We start from the raw sequence: 17,206 nt of genomic DNA on the forward strand, positions 1-17,206 counted from the left end.
AATAGCCTCTCAGCCTGACTGAATACTATCTTTATATTATGAAAGCAAACTGGTTTCTCAGCTGAGCTTTCTCATTATTCAACTGTTTGAGAACTGTGTAGAAAAAAAGAGAATTCATCATTCTTCATCTATACAGAAGCAACCAGTCTCAGATTTAGATGTAAAAGTAGATGTAGAAATAATTCAAATATCACACTTGAGAGCTCTGTGTCATTTCTAAACAGGTTCAAGGTTTTCAATGCTTCTATAGAATCAAGGCATATAGATCTTTTCAGTCACGTCATGTGTCTGAAGTTGTTGATAGGCAGTAGCTTCACGTTCATGAATTGTCTGAGATGATCATGATGCTATTTGCCGGCTCTTGATCAGCTCTCTTAGACAACATCTATCAAGATAGATGCTCACCGCTTTCATAACACATTTCAAGGTTCAAATTCCGGAACTCGTGTGGACTTTTCTCATCAACATTTCCTTGCGATTTCATTCGCGCCTGCGTCGCTTCATCCATGCTTTGTTGCCTGCTGTGATTTCAGTTGCCTGACCGGGGAATGAGCTTCTATCATCATCATTGACTATACTTGAATCTAGAGACATTACTCACCTGTTTTCAATAATGACAGCGAAGAAGCCTCAACAAATAGATACTGGAGAAATCTTAGACATATTTCATCTGTAGCAGCGGACAATGAATCCTTGTTATGTCTTTCTTACATATAAGTACACTCACTGTCTTTGCCAACAGAGGCAAACTGCAGCTGAACACTTTATCAATGCATTGACACATGCAATTCTTATCTAGAGCTTCAAGAAATGTCTTTAGTTGACTGTTTTTTTCCAGATGATCAACTCAGTTACTCTCACTGCTTGTTACAGAACAGTTCTCTAGATGTGCACATCAATGCCCCGTTCAATCCTGGTTCAAATACAACAAATACCATCTACAGCTGAGAAGATATATCACTCTCTAAATGCCTGACCAGAGTTTACTCTGCAGTATATTATGAATCACTATCATCAGCTGCTTGACAATACCTCTCTTTCAAGTGAGTCAATAACTTTGCTGGGTCTGATTGTCAGTTCAGAGAATCAACTCAGAGCTCTTATTGTGACACAATTCAAAAACTGAATCAGACATGCTCTATGAGCAATGTTTGACCAGATTGAAAGCCAACACCAAGGCCTTCAAGGGCTTGTGAGAGTATTCTATGATGAAGGTAAAGTGTCAGAATCATGGACAACTACAAGTCTGATGCAGCATTCTTTGATGAGACAATGCCTGCTACAACAAGTTGGAATCACACACCTGGCAAGATAAGGCCATCATGGAAATGAACTAGCAATTTATGAAACAGCCTGCTGCCAGCACGCTGTTGAGGATGTCACCAGGTTCTCTCACAGCTCAATTTTTATATGAAGCAACATCATGCCCAATATGGTAACAGACCTGGAGTTAGTCCCCGTAAGGCGCTGAGATGATGGCGGCAATCTTGATCTTGCTCAACTGATTCCGTGGAAGGCACAAGGAAACCTCGGAAACGAGTAGCTAACAGTCATGCTCACAGTTTGATGCCTGGGCATGCTGGTTGCGCAGAATAATGGCCCCAGGAGTTGGAATATTTGAGAAGCCATAGTATATGCTTCAATACTTGCTGATGTTGGATGATGGAAATTTTCTTGTAACTGTTCTTGACCAAAGTAACAGCATTGCGCTAGTGTAGATAGTAACTTACTACCAATGATGCGTAAGTTAGTATTATTAAATGATGACAACAATTAAAGCTTCCCCACATTGTGGGGAAGTGATCAAGTAGTGGCCCCCGCCATGCCTTTTCCCTGCCATCAGGGCCTTTGGTCCGTCGGGCCTAACGAGAGCAAAAGGCGGGGGGTTGTTCTCCGTGGAGCGGGAGTTGCGCCAAACCAAAAATCCCCATGCACTCTATCTATGTGGGCTGCGGATATTAGTTACTGTACATCTGGAGAGTTGAATATGCCAGTACTTGACGATGCACATGAACGAGAAAAGTAAGCCCGATATCGGTAAGTGATGATAATTAGAAGTAAGCCCTGACTGAACGTAACTTTCTGCTGTAAGGGTAAGTTAACGTCGTTTAGAAGGCCATAGCAAATTTATCCAAGACGGAATCAGAGAAAAGAAAGTGATACATCACCTCTCAAAAAAAAGTAGGCTTGGGACTGTCAGAAAAGATACGAGCTGATGTTGGCTAAACTGTCCATGCCATACGTTGGAAAAAGCGACAAACGAGGCCACTTCCTGAGGTAATCATGTTGGATTGTTGCTTAGGCCATCATGCTGCACGTGGCGGCGGTTTAGCAAATGGCGCGACGGAAAGCCGGAGGAAGAAATTCTGGCAGCATGCAACTAGCTAAGAAGCGGGTGGCTGGTTGCCATTGCCAGAAAGGCTTGAAGCCTGTTCGGGTACATGCATCCAGCCGTTTCAGGAATATGATGCGAGTCATGGAGCGTGGACTGGGGAAATGTCCAAGGTTTCTGTTCGGAGTACAGGCCGTCTATCAGCTCCAAAGGATCAAACGCTAAAACTGGTGGACGACCAAGGGTTAAGCGGCAGATGCAAGGAATCGAAGGTAGCGGCGTGTAGGCGAGAAATAGTTCGGAACATTTGTGGAAATCTGGTGGAAATCTAGGTTCAAAGGATCAAACTGCTATATTTCGGACCCCGAGTATCTCCTTTTCCATCTTATTCTTGCTTGTCCTTCTGCAGATACGGGCAAAACGTCTCAAAGAGGATTGTAGCCCGCCATGCGTTGATGCGTCTATTTCAAGCCAGCAACCGTTATTTTCATGCAACGTAACCGGAAGTCTTTCAGACTCTCCAAAAATGTAGGTTCCCGGTGTTCGTAAGTCAAACACCGGAGAGGAACGTGACAGAAGCGAAAAGTACGGGGCCATATTTTAGTCCATCTCAAGCTTGAACCGCTGACTACCCAGGGTACTTTGTACAGAGCTCATTTGCGGCTCATATGCCGTCCGGGCATGAGGTGTCCCGTCGGACATGGAGGGAATTCCCACTAACGAGGCAGCCAACGATCGACAAGCGGATAAAAGCAACTGCATAACTACCCTCTGGGCTATGTGGAAAATGAGTTGCGCAGGAGGGCTCCAAATGAACTATGGGGTAAATTCACTGGATGTTTAACAATAGTATACTCTGTACGGATCCACATGACATATTACCCGTAAAACGCAACAAGATACAATGATAGAGTATAGCCAAAAGTATCAAAGGAAGGTGAGGTGTGGATCTCTAACTGGAATTTCATAATTCATGGGAGCCAACATTAGTGACCGGAGCTTTTAAAATAGAACAGCATGAGTAAAACCGACGTAAATTCGTAGTCTCATAAATTTCACTGGAAATGCGACAAGAAGCAACCGAAATCAATAAATTAAAAGGAAATTGGGAGCCCTGAAAAACAGCAAAACCAGTAAGTAATAAATTAAACAACAATCCAAAGCGTGTCCGTTGTAGGTTGAGACAATCTGCATTTTCATGACGACATTTCGATAATCGATAAAAGGCCTGGTAGCATGGTATCTCTGCTGTATGCACAGCATGCCTTGATACAGGAATTTTCCGTCACCTCACGGCATGCAAACAGAACCAAGAGAAAGATGCATTCGCACGATGTAGAAGAAAGTCAAATCGGTATTCTCGACAGGTTCGCGCACTGGATCGAAATAGTTCCAAAGCTGATAGTTCTTTCGTGCAATGGATTTGGCAATGATTGTGGAAGCCGCTTAGTATTCGAATCGAGCGAGGCTCACGGGCACGCTATGATTCAGCGTTGATGAAGGGGACAAACCCCGACTGACTGAAAGTACTGATCGGTCCGGTCAACGCTGACTGAGCTAGCTAAAACTTTAGGTACTTTAGCATGGGATATTTGTAATACTCGAAAGCGTGACGTAGTAAAAACGCGACCTTCAAGCCTGGTACTTAAGTACGCTTGCATGTGGGAGGTAGCCGGTGAATCAAAATCATTCATAAATGAAATAACCTGTCGACTCCTATACCACTCGGGCTGATAGCTATGGGTGGCACCCTAGCTTTATGGCGTATGTGCGGAAAAGGAGGTGATGATCTCCTGTGGGTTTCTTTGCAGATTATACCTGCAATGCGAATAAAGGGATGATATATGACTATCAAAAGAAATGTGAAGAATCTCTGAGAAAGAAGCAGTAGAACCGATTTGGAGTCAACAGAAATACAAATAAAAAAAATAAAAACTATCGCAATGAATGTAGATGCGCAAACAAGAACGTAATATAAAAATTACAAGCATAGAGCCAATGGTTCAGAAAGGCATATAATAGGCCGCTGAACAGAAAAATGTTGTAAGAAGCAAAATCTAGCCGGATTTAACGGTTAAAAAAATTCTAAGGGACCGCAGAATCATGAAACAAGTCGCGGACGCAGGGAGTATGACGAACGTTGGATAGAAACGGGTGGCTTTGAACTACGTGATTGCGGGGCCGTAAGCGGAAATTTCGAGGTAGGTAGAAGAGTTGGAGGCGTAGTGTCTCAGGATTCAGATGGTTGTTTGCGGATGTTATAATGAAGTGGGAAAAACATTTCGTGTGACGCATCATATTAACGTCGACAGTCATTCTCAGAACGGTGGTCGTTGCAACTGTTCCAATACCGCTCCACAGCGCGCTGAGCAACTGGGCCCCGGAATCGATCGAGGAAGTAGTTGAAAAGTGCGAATTCGTCGCGGGTCAAGATATAAGTGTCCGGCTCCGCTTGCACTTTGCGCCAGACTTCGCCAATAGCTAGTTCGAGAATGGACGTCATTCTGGGATCGATTCGGCCGTCTTCACTATTTCTGGCTTCTTCCAGAGCCACTCGTATTGTTTCTGGATCTGGAATAGAAGTATTATTCGTCATCGTCGACGCTGGGTGACTGTGAACGGTGGAGAAATGAACAACAACGCTTGGGGAGGGGATAGGCACGCTTTTAAGCCTTACGGGAAAATGCAAGCAGAGGCAGAAACGCTCACTGCAGTTGTTTGACTGCAGCGACTATAAAGGCAATACAGACATCTAAGGGATCCTTGCAGTATTTCAGCTTTGGGTTCACAAAGCCGTTAAACTCATGCAAGACGTTGAATGCGGAGCTCAAGAAGGGCAAGCAGAGCCCCTCTCACTAGAGACGCGGTTGTCTTTGGTATCAGCGACTGGGCAATCGCGGACCAATCCCTGGAAGCCGCTTCCCCTTAGGGTCCCCTATTTTCCATCTGGAATTTTAGTCCATTAGTGCCATTTCTCCGCCATATTTCGCTTTTAAAGTTGGTTTCTTTTAGGACATTTAAATAGCTCCCATAGGGGATCATGGGAGCAGAGCTGATCTGGTAATTGTAATCGCGCCCAGAATGTGGCATATGGCGGGTGGGGCTATAAATATATTTTAACCACTGCATCAGGCAGTTGTCCGCGATGGTCCAGTAGTTAGTGTGACTGACAAGTGGATGCTAAGTTTGCTGCTCCATACACACCCGAGAAAAGTCCAGGGCGGTCCGTCTACTGCCTACAATTGAGGCGCAAGAGCGTCTCCTGCCAACGGTTCCTCCTCACATACGGCTGCGGAGCGGCAACTGGGGAAACGATTCTGCCTCGTCCCGCATGTGTTGTGCATTAGCGATATTGGTACCCGTCAAGCATGGCCGCACATATGATGCATGCAAGATCAAGGGCCCTGGCAATCATGACGGCATACTCTGTTGGTAGCCTCTCCGATGTGTAAGCTCGCGTACCAACAAACTGAATCAAGGAAAATCTCACCCTAAGTGGCGATTCGAGAGTAGTAGGACACGCCAGGAGGCGCACCAGTGATTTGCAGGATGGTATATATAAATATATATATTGTAGTGCAGCCCAGGCAGCAGGAAATCTTATTCCAAATGTTCATTATATCTGGTTCTGTTCATTTTTGTCCGCTCAGTTCCGGTCACTCCTTTGTCCCCTATTTCGTCGCTTAAGACTACCATTATCGCGGAACCTTGCGAGGAAAGCTTTGCTTTTTATTTTTCCGAACCATCGCCCTGATGGTGTATTTATGACGGTATTCTGGTATAGCCTGAGGAAAATGCGCTCCAAAATTGGAGGACAAAGGAGTGGAGACAGGTACAAGCTTTTTTACGCGTCGAAATTTAACTAGGGTCCGGGTTTGGAGGAACACATTTGACTTCCAAGCTGATTCGCGCGCTATCTCTGCATCTGCCAAAGATCTGTCATTTTGCAAGGCGACATAGGGCAGAGAATCAGCCAATTCCCTCTACCACTGATGCAGACAAGCTCGGCGAAGTATGGATGACGGGATGTCGAGAACACGCTTCAACCACCACCAACTTCAAGAAAGGCCATAGCGATTCTATGGGAAAGGCCTGGAATACCAGTGCACGCGGTGAATAATATGAGGACGTGAAACATGCCCATCGTGTCAAGGCTTTATTATAGGAACGGTTTTGAAGGTTTGCTTGAAGGTAGTAGTTGTTGGACGTTCTGTTGACTGGTCAGTTCGCGGGTTGGTTTGCGCGATGAGGCGCATGAACCGCGGGGGTCGCCGAAGGGAACCAACAATTGCATAGTCGGACGGGCTTGCAGAGCATTCACAGTTGAGATAATAACTGGACAATAAAAGAACTAGCTCTGCTATGCTCGGGCAGATGTGCCACTGTCTAGCGGTTTGCCTTGAGGAGGTTGTGTCCGAGGTATGTGTTCTTTCTTGGTAACCAGTATTTATGTCCGCATGGCAGCAAACTCTAACTTTCGGCAGTGTTAGCTAGCAGCCACCCGCCTAGTTTACCCTCTGCTTGAATCCTTTGTTTCCATGCTGCCCAGCTGAGAGCAAATGGGCGAATGGTGCTTTTTTTTCTACTGGCTATATGGCATTTAGGAAGGGAAAAATGGATTTACCAGCTTGCGGCTGCATGAACTACGGTGTTTGACAGAGTCAATATAGCCTCCCGTTGCATTTTCTGGACCCTCCAGTTTGGATGATAATGTTAATGCTGGGGCGGTAATATATTTCTTCTAACTTATTTGAAAGAAAGAATCTGCATCAAATCCGGACCAAAATGATCCGAGCCCCTGAGTTGCACAAGAATTACTCTGCACCCTGGTCGGGTTGAGCAAAATTTTAGCACTATATTTGGAAGCCACCTTTTGACACGCCTGGATCCACGCATTGAGACAGGAGCATTGTCTTCGCCTTCACCTTGTCCCCGAGAAACTACAACACGGCGCAGGTCTGATTGTTGAGCTGAAAATGCATTCGTTTCTCGCAATGTTTGTGTGACTAGTCCACGGGGGAATCGAGCCAGCACATCAGTAGTGTATGCCAGGCAATCCCGACGTGATATGTAGGAGGACATTTTTTCTGGATAATAGCCGTTGCTGCATTTCCTCACCAGGCGTTATTTATCCATGGACGCTATGCTTCCAAGGTTAACCCTGAAAGGATGGATTGGGTGTTTCTCATGCCTTGCAGATTTGTATTTATTTCCTCTCGTTAAATTTCAACGTTTCTCACTCGAATATTCCTTGACTCCGGGCTCTAAATTTGACCTGATATGCAGAGCAAGAATGGCCGAACCGGTATTGGTTCGTTAGTTCCTTTAATCCCGAGAAACGCGGAATCAGGGGACACTTATTGGTAGAGAAATGGTTTCTCAAACCACCCATTTAAACCATTGCTCTGTCGAGAAATCTTTTGCACCTTTTGAATCGTTGATAAACCATTTCATAGTATCTTAACCAACGTGCCAGTAGTCTGTAATCCGTACGTGGCACTCCATTCCATTCTTGCGAAGTTAGTCACATTGGCGGTTTAATTCTGATAATAGACAATAGACATAACCAGTAAATTCAACAACAGTATCAGACAAATATATTCGCAGCCTTCAAAACCTTGAGAGAAATTCTTGCAGATATGATATGGTAATGGTAGAGGAAACACAAGGCGAGAAAATGAGTGTTTCTCCTGATATTGTCTCTGACAATCTGAGAAAAGAGATAGCAGATCACGAATGAATGTCATGTGTATTGAGACGAAATAAATATCAGTAACTCTCCCAGCCAAAGCATGATATTCAATATTATAATGTTGTAATTTATGTGAAAGGTGTAAAGCTTGTGTGATTGAAAGGTTGCTAGCTTGTGGAAAGTTATATGATGGAAGGTTTAGTAAGCCAGATCACGTGACCTGACAATTTATAGTCTTCTATGAAGTATATAACTCATATATATATTAGAAAAACCAATTAAATATATTAAATACTAAACTTATTTGTGAAGTGAAGTGTAAGAATAAGTGCTCACAGGTAATTATTCAGAGATTCACAGCTTGACATAATATATACTGATAGGCTATAGCTACTAGAAGTATTTACAGTAAAAAGATAAATATAAAGATTAAATAATAATTACAAACTTCTATTTATATAAATTATATATAGTTAAGAGTAGACTGGTTAATAAGACTATGAATTTAATATTTAGTTTTATTTAATCTGATTTCATACATTTCTTAAGATGAATTCTACTAAGACTAATTATTAAAAAAACATGCAAAGTAACTATTAATCAGATATTAAAATAAGACTAACTTAAAAAAATTAAGAAAGTAATTTTATTTTATTTTATTTAATTTCATTCTTGATATAAAGTTACTATTTTTAAAGATTGTAAAGTTTTTTTAAATTATTTTTAATTTTTTAAAAAGTAATAATTTTTGATAATACTTAAATGAAATTTAAGTTATTTAAAGCAATAAAATGAATTTAAAATTGAGAAGTGAAAATTATAATCTCATTTTAAAAATATAATAAGAGTAGATAGTAAATCTCTATTATATCTCTAATTATACTAAGACTCTGTTACAGCTTTATATAGTTTATTACTTTTCTATAACTAATTTCATTTATTCTACAGACTGTTTAAATCAGTTTTCAATCACTCTATAATATTACTCAGATGTAATATAGAAGAATCTGATTGATAAATATAAGAATATTACTTCTATACAAGATCAGCAGATTACTTCTTTTATAACAGTAAAATACTACTGAGATATCACTTCAGCTATTCTTACTTATAGAATAGAAGAGAAATATTCACTTATTATCTATATAGAATAGCTAAACACTGACTTTTCATCAAAGAAGTCAGTGATTTATTTTCTTCTACTGATAATATATATAAAAGTTACTACAATTCTTATATAATCTTCTTAGTATACTAAGTACTATATCTATAATATTCTTATAATAACTCTGTAGCTCAGAAGCTCACTATTTAAGCAAGATAGTTAAGTTTACTTATACAGCTTCTCTAGATAACTATCTATATAATATGACTGATTAGTCACTAGACTGATCACTGAGATTATGAATTTTATATTTAGTCTCATTTAGTCTGATCTTATACATTTCTTAGCATGAATCCTGCTGAGACTAATCATTAAAAAAACATGCAAAGTGACTATATATCAGATTTTAAGATGAAATCATGACTTGAAAAAAATAAGAAAGTGATCTCATTTAATTTCATTTAGTTTTATTCTTAGTATAAAGTTACTATTTTTAGACATTTTAAGGTTTTTTTTAGACTATTTTTAATTTTTTAAAAAGTAACACTTTTTAGTAATACTCAAATGAGATTTAAAGTCATTTAAAGTAATAAAAATAATTTAAATTGAGAAGTAGAAATCATGATCTTATTTGAAAAATGTGATAAGAGTAGACAGTAAGTCTCACTGAAACAGTATGAGACTACTATCTAATGTTAAAACAGTGTAATGAGATCAGTGAAATTGATAATGAAATCATCAAATATTCTGATTCTGATTTCAGACACGGTTACACGGTCAGTCTATTAATCACTGCTTCAGTTCTATTATATTACAATTCAAATTACTTAATCTGATTTTAAGTTTGAATTAGTTAAGCTTAATTAATAGACTGATATAATACATATATATTTATACTAAGACTGACCTAATCTTACTCTCTGAAGAAAACTTCATATTATTTTCTAGAGTATATATATCTCTACTCTAACAGAAATCTGAGATTTCTGAATCTGCTGTATATTTTAATATAAGCTTTCTAATTACTCTGTCACTGCTGCAGTTCTCCACACTTTTATATCTATTATAAAGATAGTGTAGCAGGCTGTGCTCAATTATATAAGACTATTTCATTACACTTCATAGATTTCTGCTGAAAGCTCTGATTCTTCTACTGAAAGCTTTAATTTTCAGTCACTGATTCTTAGCTGAGAAATTCATGAAGTTTCTATTCTCTCACTTCAAAGCTTCATCTCATACATGTATAAATATTCACTTTAATTGCTGATTCTTATACTTTCTCTTTTTTTCTTCTCTAATATTTTCTACTGTTATTATATAAGATCTATATATTAGTACTGATCTATTTAGTGTAGATCTCTTATACTTGAAAAATATTTATTATCTTCTCATTAGAAATAATTACTTATGAAGAAGATATTTGAACACATAACAATGTGTAAGAAATAAGAAAATAAATGATTATAGACTAGCTAAGTAGACACTGAGTTTCTGTTAAATAAATAGAAGCTTACTTATCAGTTGCTCTGACTCTGTAACAAGATCTTATAAAGAGACTGTCAGTGAAAAATCTGAGAGTTCTGACATTTTAAATGTATGAGATATTTATATGAATACACTTCTTCTGATTCTGTAGATATTATATATCTGATGAATAATATAGCTATATCTACTAATAATATGAAAGAACTCTTGAATATAAGTATAGACACAGTGCTGCAGTGACTCTGAGTAATGTTGAAATTACAATAATAATAGATAGCTAATATACATGCAAATCAACAACATTAATATGAGGAAATTTAATAATTAACTCAATAAGAAACCTCTGCACAGATAATTTCAACACTGACTGAATCAGATATGAATATAATACAAGTACTGAAAGAATATTTAGATACTTCTACATATTTTAATACTTCTGATCTCACTCTCTACCTGTTATAAAGATTAGACATACTCATGAAACAAAGTATAGATGAAGATATCATCAGCTTGTTAACTAATCAAGATTGATATATCAATGATTGATTGAAAGATCACATGAAACAGAAGTTATATTTATAAATAAAGACATGTGAATCAGTGTTACATATATCTGACAATCTTATTAGATATCTCAATGTTCTGTTCAGAAAGACTGCTATACAGTAGAAGATATTAGATTGATTACAGAGTATCTAACAGAGAAATACTTCTCTCATAACATTTATCTCTAACTTCAATATCAAGATTCTAGAAGCAGACAGTCAATCTTGAGAGAATTGAATAAAAATTAGCATTCTTAAGAAGACACTAACTTTTGAACTTTTATAAGCTCTTATAAGTGTAGATAAAGACCTGACTTATGAAGACTTATGTATACAACTCTGAATATTGAATAACTGTCTTATCAAGCTTAAGAGTACACAGAACAGCAGTAGAAGATATTATATCTCAGTCACTTATACATCTGTATCAAAGAATAGTAATAATACAGATATCATGAATTGAGTAGACTTGAATATGTATATATAAACAAGAGTTTTCACTGTCTGAATAAGCTTCTAATTGATGTTAATAAGAGATATGTATTAATTATAATTAATTAGAATATATTACTTTCAACTGCTAATTGATCTACATGTCTTCTTAGTCAAAGAAAGAATCAGTGTCAGTCTGCATTAACTATGTTTCATTGAAAGAGAATTTGAATGATAACTATGAGAACATCTCTATAAAACAGGGAAAAGATTAACTCCTGCTCAAACTTGCAAGCAGAAGCTTGAAAAGATTAGATGATAATAATTTAAAGAGAAAATGATAATGAATGTAATTCTTATATCTACTGTGATAAATAACATGTATAATATGAAAGTCATGATAGTCAGCAGTCTATGTCACTATGCAATGATTAAATCTTCAGTTATAAGACATTGTAATCTTCAGTGTATTTGATTACTGAAACCTCAACTTCTTACAGAATTTAATAACTCAAAAGATGTTTGCATCTGTTACATGATAAAACTGAATATAGATGTCAGAGTATATCAATATAAAGATGCTTATATATATAAAGTTAATAATCTTGACTATAATCTTATACTAGAACTTGTCTGACTATCTGAATAAGACATTTTATTAAACACTTAAAACAGGAGTTTAATATTGTCTAATAATAATCAAGTTCATGAAAATGATGTTTATAAGACTATAAACCTAGCACAGATCTCTGTTAACACTTATAAAATACTCTGAAAGAACTCTAAATGAAGTTACTGACAGAGTTACTGATAACAGAATTATGTAGCAATCTACTTCATTAGTCTGACTGATATTAAAAAAGCTCTAGAAAAGCTATTCTGTGTTATAATAACAGATTCTTATACAAAACTCTCTTAATAATATCATGAATATCTAGATATTTTCTGATAAGATAATATTATAAACTTACTCTTCTTACAAGATTTAGAAGTAGATCACAGTATCAAGCTGAAAAAGAAGAATAATAAAGACTCTGAATCACTGTGAAATTCTCTTTATAATATGTTTTGAGATGAATTTCTTCTTCTTCAAAAGACACTCAATAATCTGTTAAATAAAGAATTTATACATATTAGTAACTCTTTCACAGCAGCTTCTATTCTCTTTGCAAAGAAACTAGATGAAGAACTCTGATTCTGTATGAACTATCAAGAACTAAATAGATTGACAAAGAAAGATTGTTATTCTTTATCTCTTATCAATAAAACTCTGATATATATTAGATAAGCTCAATGATTTATAAAGCTAGATATTATCACTATCTTTCATAAGATTTATATCACTGAAGAAGATGAGTGACTTATAGTATTCTGAACATAATATAATCTCTTTGAATGAGTAGTCACATCTTTTAAATTAATCAACTGTAAGAATAAGTACTCGCAGATGATTATTCAGACATTTACAGCTTGATGTGATATGTACTGATAGTCACTAGAAGTATTCATAATAGAAAGACAAAATATAAAGATTAAATATATAATAGTATTCAAGCTGAGTTATAAATAGTATTCACAAACTTCAGTCTATATAGTTGTGTGTAGTTAAGAGCTGCTAACATTATTAATTATATGAGAGATAGAAATAGTGATAAAGAATCTGTAAGAAGTAGAATTTCTTATATATAATTTCCTCTCTAAGACTTTATCTGTGAAGTCTTTCACTGAGTGATTTCATAGAATCAGGCTCAGCACTGCAGTAATACTCACTAAAAACTCTTCATATCTATAAAAAATCTCAGTGAGAAAAAATCTCTTATTACTATGAAGAGAAAAAAGTCTGTTACTTAGTTCTTTATTTTATAAGATTCTTTATAATCTGCAGATCTTTCTCTGACTATTATACAGATTCATCTTACATCTTTTATACAGAAGAGTTTCAGTTAACTCTCAATTATTTTCATAAGATTCTTATGTAATTATTATACAGATTCATCTCATATCTTTCAATCTGAAGAGTTTCAGTTAATCTTCAATTGTTTTTCTATAAGATTCTTGTGTGACTATTACATAGATTTATCTCACAGATGAATCACTTTCTATAAGATTATCTTTATTAAAGAGAAGTTATAAGAAATTTCTCATTCTTTTATCAACTCTGTAGAATTATAGAATTAAGATATTCACAGTCTGCAATCACTCTTTATAATTATATAGAAAGATTCAGATTCATGATTTATAATTATTATTTATTTACTAGAGTAATCTGACTATTCTGTAGAATCACTTATAGTATAAATAAATCTCTCTAGAGTAGTATAAATATCTCAGATCTGTTTATAGAATCTTATCTTCTTTTTTCTCTTTTTCTATAACAGCTTTCATTTTTATAAACTATGAGTATTCTCATTCATCTGTGAAGTGTTTTCACTCAGATAATAGAGAGAGAGTGTTTCTAATAATATCTGTATATTAATTCAAGAACTTCTCAAGAATAAAGAATTTTTTCAATTTCAATATTTTTATAAATAATATCTGACTACTGCTGAGCTTCTTATAAGTGTCTCTGTAACTTCTCTGATTACTTTCTATTAGCTGATAAAGTAGAGATATTATTATCTGTGATAATGTCTTTATCTCTCTCAGATCTGTTATTATATCTAATCTTTAAATCAGTAGTTAACTCTGTATTTTCTTCATATCAGTTTCTGACTCTTAGTAGTACAGTTCTACTCTTTACTGTAAGTCTCTCTGTAAGTGATTCTTACAGACTCTAGCTAATAGTTTCTGTAAAGCTCTTAGTACTGTTAGTGCTCTCTGTAACTCTGTAAGTCTATGATCTCTCTCTTTTTATCTGTATAATCTCTAATTAGATATATACAAATATGTCTAGATTCTCTATTAACAGTTCTTAGACTGATCATGTGACCGTGTCTGAGACCAGAACCAGATTTTTTGATAGTCTCATTATCAATTCAACTGATTCTATTACATGGTTTTAACATTAGATGGTAGTTTCATACTGTCTCAGTGAAACTTACTGTCTACTCTTATCACGTTTTTCAAATGAGATCATGATTTTCACTTCTTAATTTAAATTATTTTTATTGCTTTAAATGACTTTAAATCTCATTTGAGTGTTATCAAAAAGTGTTACTTTTTAAAAAATTAAAAATAGTCTAAAAAAAACCTTAAAATGTCTAAAAATAGTAACTTTATACTAAGAATGAAACTAAATAAGATCAAATAGAATCACTTTCTCATTTTTTTCAAGTCATGATTTCATTTTAAGATCTCATATATAGTCACTTTGCATGTTTTTTTAATGACTAGTCTTAGCGGGATTCACATCAAGAAATGTATAAAATCAGATTAAATGAAATCAAATGTGAAATTCATGATTTCAGTAATCAGTCTAATAGTTCTCACACTGCAGCATATTTTTACAATCTTAATATTAATAGAAGACAAGTTCTTAGATATCTGCAAAATCTAAGTAATCAAGATAATGTGAATACTATGAATTTGTAATAAGAGTTAATCTGAGTAGATAAGCTTTCTCTATATATTTTAATAATTTCCAGGCTGAATACTTCAGTATAACTAAGAGAGTAAACACAGCTTTGTAAGAGATATCTGATAATATATATAGATAATCAGTTCTCAAGACTCTTGATCTTCTTTTTCTAGTGAGTATCTGATTGTAATTTGCATGAATGCAGATACTGATATATTATTTTACTTTGTATAGAATCTTTATATATTGACAGATCTGCATCTGCTGATAATTGTAATCTCAATGTTAAATCATCAGTTGAGAACTTGAGAAATATAATAATAAAGAAATTATTTGTATCAGATGTGACTGAGTCTTCTGCATTCTTTATCTCTCTCTCTATTTCTTTCTCTACTGCTCTCTCTTTATCTTCTACACTTATCTCTGTGTCTGATTCTCCTGCTTCTGCTACTTCTGTTCTCATAATTCTTACTTCTACTCTCACTACTTCTGCTCTCTCTGTCACTTCTGTCTTCATTATCAGCTCTCTCTGTTTCAAGAAGATATTATATAGACTTGATAAATTATGTTTCTCAGTGTGTACACTTTCACTCTTCTTATCAATCTCTAAAATAATTTATTATATAAAGACTGTGTATGATACAATCATCTGAAGCTTAGTCACAGACACTAATAATTATATTTATTTTAAATATTTGTGATGAGATAATTGTTTATTCATATCAGAGAATCACTTCTCTTCTCAACAGTATTGAAATTGTAGATCTTTTTCTTTTTCATCTTTTCTTCTAATACTAATTTTTCTGTTTTTAGAAGAGATTGTTATGAGTTTTATTATACATGAAGTTATATTATAATGTTTACACAGACTAAGAAACTTTTTATAACTGTTAAATTTAATATTACAGATATATCTACTCTAATGAATTTCTTTAAGATGATAGATCTGTATTAATCTATTCTATGATATCTGTTATCTGTTATCTGACTTTGTAATGTAGGTAAAAGATATCTGTGTTTTCAGAAATGAGAATGCAGATATTATACTCTTTTATACTCACAGACGTGAGACTTATATATCTTATCTGAAATATTATTGTGAAAATGAGCTGTTTATATACTGTGTTCTACTTTCTGTATATTTCTGTATCTCTCTCTCTCTTTCTGAGAAGCCTTGTATGTGTTGTAATTGTGTGTACAATTCTAAGGTCAGTGAGTATTCATTCAGTAATTATTATCTCTGTTTTTGCAGTTTTATATACTAATAATAGTTCTTAGTCACCTCAGTGTCAGAGATCATTTTAATCAAAGATGATAATGTCACTGAGACTACTTTCTTCTGCTCTTAAGCTTCTCTCAGTGCTTTCTCTCTCTCTTCTGTGAAGAAGGTTGTGTATACACTGAGTTATAAGTGTTTAATCTCAGATGACTTCTGCTGTTATTCATCTGATTCTGTATCTTCTTCTTATTTTATTTCTTCTATCTTCATCTTCTTTATTCTGACTTCTGATTCTGCAGATTCTGTACTCTTCTTCAATTTTTCTATATACATATGTACACATTTCTATATTGACATTTTAGTCAATCTGGTGATAAATGATATTAATATTGTACACAGAGTGATAGAGAAATTGAAGATATGTATGATATTATTACAAGAGCAGCTTGCAGCTCTCAAATTTCTTGTGAATCTTGAGTTTTGAGATTTCCTTTGTTTTTGGCATTTTTCAGGTGATATGGTGTTGGAAATAGATTAAACATGTAATGTATAAAAATGAATAAAGTGTGTATAATAACATTTATCTTTTTACAGCTGACTTTTACAGTTGATAATCAATTCATTATCTCTTTTCTTTTCTTACACTTTTTTTTTTCTTTGTCTGCTAGTCACTACTCTTATATAATCTCTATATAATACAGTATTTGATGACTAGGTTTGACAGCTTTCATCTTTTGTGATTCTGTCTCATGTATTATACTGTCTCTCTTCACCCGCTCAGATCACTACAGTGAACAGCTCATTAAAACTAATCTCACTCAATCTCTGAGTATTCTCAGAGATTGAGATGATTTAATCTCATATATCTGTGAATGTTTC

General features: G+C 35.2%; 3 protein-coding genes across 6 annotated transcripts; 1 reads left to right on the forward strand and 2 right to left on the reverse strand.

Moving 5' to 3' along the window:
* Nucleotides 1-796: 796 nt before the first annotated feature.
* Nucleotides 797-6,751, reverse strand: BDCG_01386. Of its 4 annotated transcripts, XM_045416888.1 has the most exons (4): nt 6,619-6,751; nt 5,537-6,542; nt 1,304-5,455; nt 797-1,203 (listed from the first exon to the last, which is right to left on the reverse strand). In XM_045416888.1, the coding sequence occupies exon 3, from the start codon at nt 4,926-4,928 to the stop codon at nt 4,632-4,634; it is 297 nt and encodes a 98-aa protein (XP_045279570.1). In that variant the 5' UTR covers nt 4,929-5,455; nt 5,537-6,542; nt 6,619-6,751; the 3' UTR covers nt 797-1,203; nt 1,304-4,631. The 4 variants fall into 4 exon arrangements, with proteins under 4 accessions (XP_045279570.1, XP_045273850.1, XP_045279569.1 ...); XM_045416886.1 differs by having other exon boundaries at nt 1,304-5,771; nt 5,823-6,751; XM_045416887.1 differs by having other exon boundaries at nt 1,304-4,389; nt 4,472-6,749.
* Nucleotides 1,823-3,185, forward strand: BDCG_01385 (uncharacterized protein; the record flags this gene model as incomplete). Its single annotated transcript, XM_045416884.1, has 3 exons — nt 1,823-2,022; nt 2,421-2,614; nt 3,061-3,185. 3 exons carry the CDS (start codon nt 1,823-1,825, stop codon nt 3,174-3,176), a joined length of 510 nt encoding a protein of 169 aa, XP_045273849.1. The 3' UTR covers nt 3,177-3,185.
* Nucleotides 6,752-6,840: 89 nt separating the features above from the next.
* BDCG_01388 (uncharacterized protein) lies at nt 6,841-8,232 on the reverse strand. Its single transcript, XM_045416889.1, has one exon. The coding sequence runs from the start codon at nt 7,412-7,414 to the stop codon at nt 7,079-7,081; it is 336 nt and encodes a 111-aa protein (XP_045273851.1). The 5' UTR covers nt 7,415-8,232; the 3' UTR covers nt 6,841-7,078.
* Between the last annotated feature and the right edge of the window lie 8,974 nt (nt 8,233-17,206).

This window comes from Blastomyces dermatitidis, assembly GCF_000003525.1.
Source record: "Blastomyces dermatitidis ER-3 genomic scaffold supercont1.2, whole genome shotgun sequence".
Classification (NCBI taxonomy): Eukaryota; Fungi; Ascomycota; class Eurotiomycetes; order Onygenales; family Ajellomycetaceae; genus Blastomyces; species Blastomyces dermatitidis.

Coding starts and splice junctions, on each gene's coding strand:
- BDCG_01388 (XM_045416889.1), bottom strand. CDS start 7,414: ATGTCCTCCTACATATCACGTCGGGATTGCCTGGCATACACTACTGAT.
- BDCG_01386 (XM_045416888.1), bottom strand. CDS start 4,928: ATGACGAATAATACTTCTATTCCAGATCCAGAAACAATACGAGTGGCT.